Below are 3,849 nucleotides of genomic sequence, written 5' to 3'. Positions count from 1 at the left end.
GAAACATAAGAACAACGCTTACAGTTAGCTTTAAACTTGTCCCGTCTTGATGTTAGAAATCTTTATATTCATTTTTCGAAAACAACTTCAGAGAGATGTGTTTGGATAGGAAATTAGCTTAAAATTAGCAAACAAAAAGGGACTTTACTGCTTGAGTGTGTGATTTTAGGTAATATAGACAGTACCGTGCCTTTATCATGCGACGTTAAAGGTGTTCAACTCATCTACTTGTGAAGTATCACCTTAGTGTAGGTAGCATGTTCATGTCCTCACCGGAGCAAATACATTTTTATAAAAAATAAGACTACTCTGATTTTCTTTCTTTTTAAAGTATGTCATTTGTCTTTTACAAAGGGCTACAAACCTACAATGTTTCGAAACTTTTATATGTTTCGATTCAGCTATTTTTTCATCCGCCCAATGGTTGCTTTTTTGTGGTATTTTGTATAATTAATATTTCTGACTAAGATCATTTAACTGATCAAAATAAAGGGAGCCTCGAATTTTTATTTCAGTTCCGATATGTTTATATTGCACTCTTGTGCCGTTTTAAGTAATTGTTGACGCAGACGCCTGCGCATTATATTCTTACGAGTAAAGATGCATGGCCTTTTTCATACGAATGTTGCGTTATAATAATGTAACCGGGACCATAGAATGAGTTACCAGCGTATTTTCCTGATACTTCCTAATTGTGTATCCCTATCTAATGCATACCGAAGGGTTAAGATGAGAAACTGATAGAGACATTGGTAGATAAGCATTCATTTATTCACACAACGTATAGAAGTACATCTCAAACAAATGCGGCACTTTTTTGTCAGAAACGTTATTTGATATTGGTCTCAGTACCGACATTTCAAAAGAGTAGCTGATTAGCGTTAACAATGGAATTGTTTAATAATTTTAAAATATGATGTAAGTCATATATACCAACAAAATACGATCTCCAGGGTAACAGTCACTCCCAATTTATTTAAAATACTTTTCCGTACTTTCGACCATATTTGAAACAAAGTTATCAATCTGCATACATGTACTCACAGGAAAAACACTCATACAATTGCCTTAATCCTCAAAACTGAAATAAACATATTTTGACTACAACAAGTCTCTGTAAAAGAGACCGGTAAAAAAATTAAGTTATCCTGGACATTTTCAGTCACAAAAAATGCTGCGGGTCGTTGTACGAACCTTCCGTCTATTTGGCTTAAAATATTGTTTTCAACACTACAAAACAGTTTTCTTTATGAGTTTTGTGGAGTATAGCAACAAAAGATAAAAAGAACTGAAAAGGGACAACCGGATATAACAAAGACATATAATGGATCGTAAGTACTAGGGTCAGCCTGGTTAATTGGAACACATCATTTTAGAACGCCTAAGTAGTGTTATGGCCATAATGATATTCAGTTAAAGAATAAAAAATCGAAAAAGTATTAAAAGTATGACACAAATTGAAACGACCTTTTTGCAATTAAGTGTACGCACGTATATAGCTAATGATACCAAACAAACTAAGACCTCAATTCATGCTCTGGTAACTTTGACGTTTAAAACTAATCGCACGAGTTGATTATTTTGTCGACCCAGCGACTGCAGCGTTCCTCCTTGCACTTTCCCCAAATGTTTCGCCGAACGCAGTACTTCCAAGTGCAACCGGAGACTACAATCTTTGAACATTTGGATTTTGAAATGCTTCGTTTGCCCTTCTGTAGCCCTTCGTCTGTAGTAAAATTAGTAGTTTAAGCTTGACAACATCCAACTATTATAAAGAGTACTCGATAAAATTGATAAATATTTAGACTTTTGAATTTTATAAGTGATATTATTTTCATTTGATCGTATTTTATAAGAGTCAATCTAGGGACAAACGCTGTTTTACAAGTAACATGTCGTTACCTATTGTCAACGTGTTCTTTAGTGTTAATGTTACTCGTTTTCGATTATTGAATACGTTTTTTTTTCGAAATTAAGGTTAACCAACATTAATATTAAAAGGCTAGTATTGCTATTGCCTTGGTCGTCGTCTGAGCCATCGTCACACTCAGTAGCTTTCAGGACGATGATTGGTCTCTCATCGCAACGGGTCTGTATTGTGGAGGAAGGCTCAAAGGTCAACGGTTGTTCATCGAAACAAGCATTCGAATCACTGATCTGGAAGAACGAGTTATGTTAAAAACATAATGATAACATAAGGAACAAGCAAAACAAAATTGCCTGGTAATAGGAAGCTATGCATTTGTCATGTTGACAATTTGGCTTTTTGCCATTTTACTATACATCTAATTAAAGTTACCTGTTTTATCAGACAGACATTGCGATTGTTCGGCTTGACCACCTCATATCCCTGAAAGCAAACAGACATGTGATGGATATTTTCATATTATGGTCCTTCAGGTGTACTGAATGTTTTAATATAATAATCTTACTACCATTTGCAACGTTTTTCTAGTTTGATTTAATTTATTTCAGCTGACCCTGGTGTGTTTGAAACAAACGCGAAATGGAGTAATTAAGAATTTACATCTTGCTCAAAGATGGCATTCTCGGACACAGGATATCCGTTTTTGTCACTGATTACCACATCCACTTCATCTTCCGTCTGTAGGACAGTTTTCCTCTGCGATTCACCACCCTTGAATGTGATGATATAACTATTAAAATCAACACTTACATATCTTCCTAGAACCTTCCATTAAAAAACAGAACATGTTTGTACTTTAAACTCGTTATACGTACAAGGCAAAGTCAAGTGAAAAAACGTTTATTCACTCAAACCATTATTCATGGCAAATTAGGTTATATATCATATATTTTCGTGGCGAGAGTCATGCCATACATGACGTTTAGAATTATAAATGTTGAGTATCGAAGAGCCATTCATCATAATTAATATAAATGAATATTATTTATATTGAAGTCCAGTTAAACATTCGAGTCATGGTTCAGTATTATTGTTGAATACCAAACTATCATTCCTCATAAGCAGACAATAAAAGCTTTGTTTTGAATTTTCGAAAAATGGTTCTTGAACTTCATACAAGTTTAAAGTTTGTTTTGCAATCCTACCATTACCTTGTATATATTGGTTAAAATTGTTTTTGGTTTTTGTTTTTGTATTAAAGTTTATACCTCAACGGGATTCATTTTTGCAGACGATGTTACATATATAAAACAAATGAGTTAATGAACACGGTACGTGAAAAAACACAACATACAATTCTTACGGTGACTCAATCATTTATCATAACAAAAGAAAACATAACTTAAGTTTGATTTCATTAGTATTTACAATATATATCCAGAGCATGAATAATTTCAATGTGTACAGGTCATCGTTATATCAATACCATGTAATTATGTTTCTAACCTGGAAGATAAAACAATGAGCCGCTGAGACCAAGCATAGAAAGATGACCACTTTCATTTTCATTCAAAATGTGTGAATCTGAAAAGACAATATAAATACAATTTAAACTATGTCTATATAAGAAATGATTGTTACATATATAAGTATACACGTTACTCAAGAAATGTGAGTTCTTTACCTGTTTGAATGTTGAATATCCAGGTATTCCTTCACAAGGGTATGGATCTCGCAAATGCCGCTTTGTCTTTTATACCTGCCCTTTCATTGAAAAACCATGGAGGAAGTTTTTGATGAACCAATCGTCAGCAACCACGACTGTCTTTATTCGGATTGCATCCATAAACAATTCAATCAATCAAAACGTGTCAAAATGTAGTTCCACCCGTTGTTTTTACACGGAATTTGTGGGGGGGGGGGGCTATTTGAATGCGTCATTGTAGTGACTAGTTTACGAGTACTTAGCCGAACACTTGTTC

General features: G+C 34.0%; 1 protein-coding gene across 1 annotated transcript; it reads right to left on the bottom strand.

Moving 5' to 3' along the window:
* Positions 1-763: 763 nt before the first annotated feature.
* On the bottom strand, positions 764-3,647 carry LOC128215021 (uncharacterized). Its single transcript, XM_052921753.1, has 6 exons — positions 3,552-3,647; positions 3,374-3,451; positions 2,528-2,638; positions 2,300-2,350; positions 2,019-2,157; positions 764-1,726 (listed from the first exon to the last, which is right to left on the bottom strand). Exons 2-6 carry the CDS (start codon positions 3,434-3,436, stop codon positions 1,560-1,562), a joined length of 531 nt encoding a protein of 176 aa, XP_052777713.1. The 5' UTR covers positions 3,437-3,451; positions 3,552-3,647; the 3' UTR covers positions 764-1,559.
* Between the last annotated feature and the right edge of the window lie 202 nt (positions 3,648-3,849).

The sequence above is a fragment of the Mya arenaria genome, chromosome 13 (genome assembly GCF_026914265.1).
Source record: "Mya arenaria isolate MELC-2E11 chromosome 13, ASM2691426v1".
In the NCBI taxonomy this organism is placed as follows: Eukaryota; Metazoa; Mollusca; class Bivalvia; order Myida; family Myidae; genus Mya; species Mya arenaria.
This window is presented reverse-complemented; position numbering and strand designations above follow the sequence as displayed.

What these genes read in the sequence shown, in the direction of transcription:
- LOC128215021 (XM_052921753.1), bottom strand. Translation starts at nt 3,436, where the DNA reads ATGAAAATGAAAGTGGTCATCTTTCTATGCTTGGTCTCAGCGGCTCAT. An exon ending in ATGCCATCTTTGAGCAAGAT is followed by an intron (nt 2,351 to 2,527) that starts GTAAATTCTTAA and finishes GTTTGCTTTCAG; the next exon opens with GGATATGAGGTGGTCAAGCC. An exon ending in ATGTCTGTCTGATAAAACAG is followed by an intron (nt 2,158 to 2,299) that starts GTAACTTTAATT and finishes TCGTTCTTCCAG; the next exon opens with ATCAGTGATTCGAATGCTTG.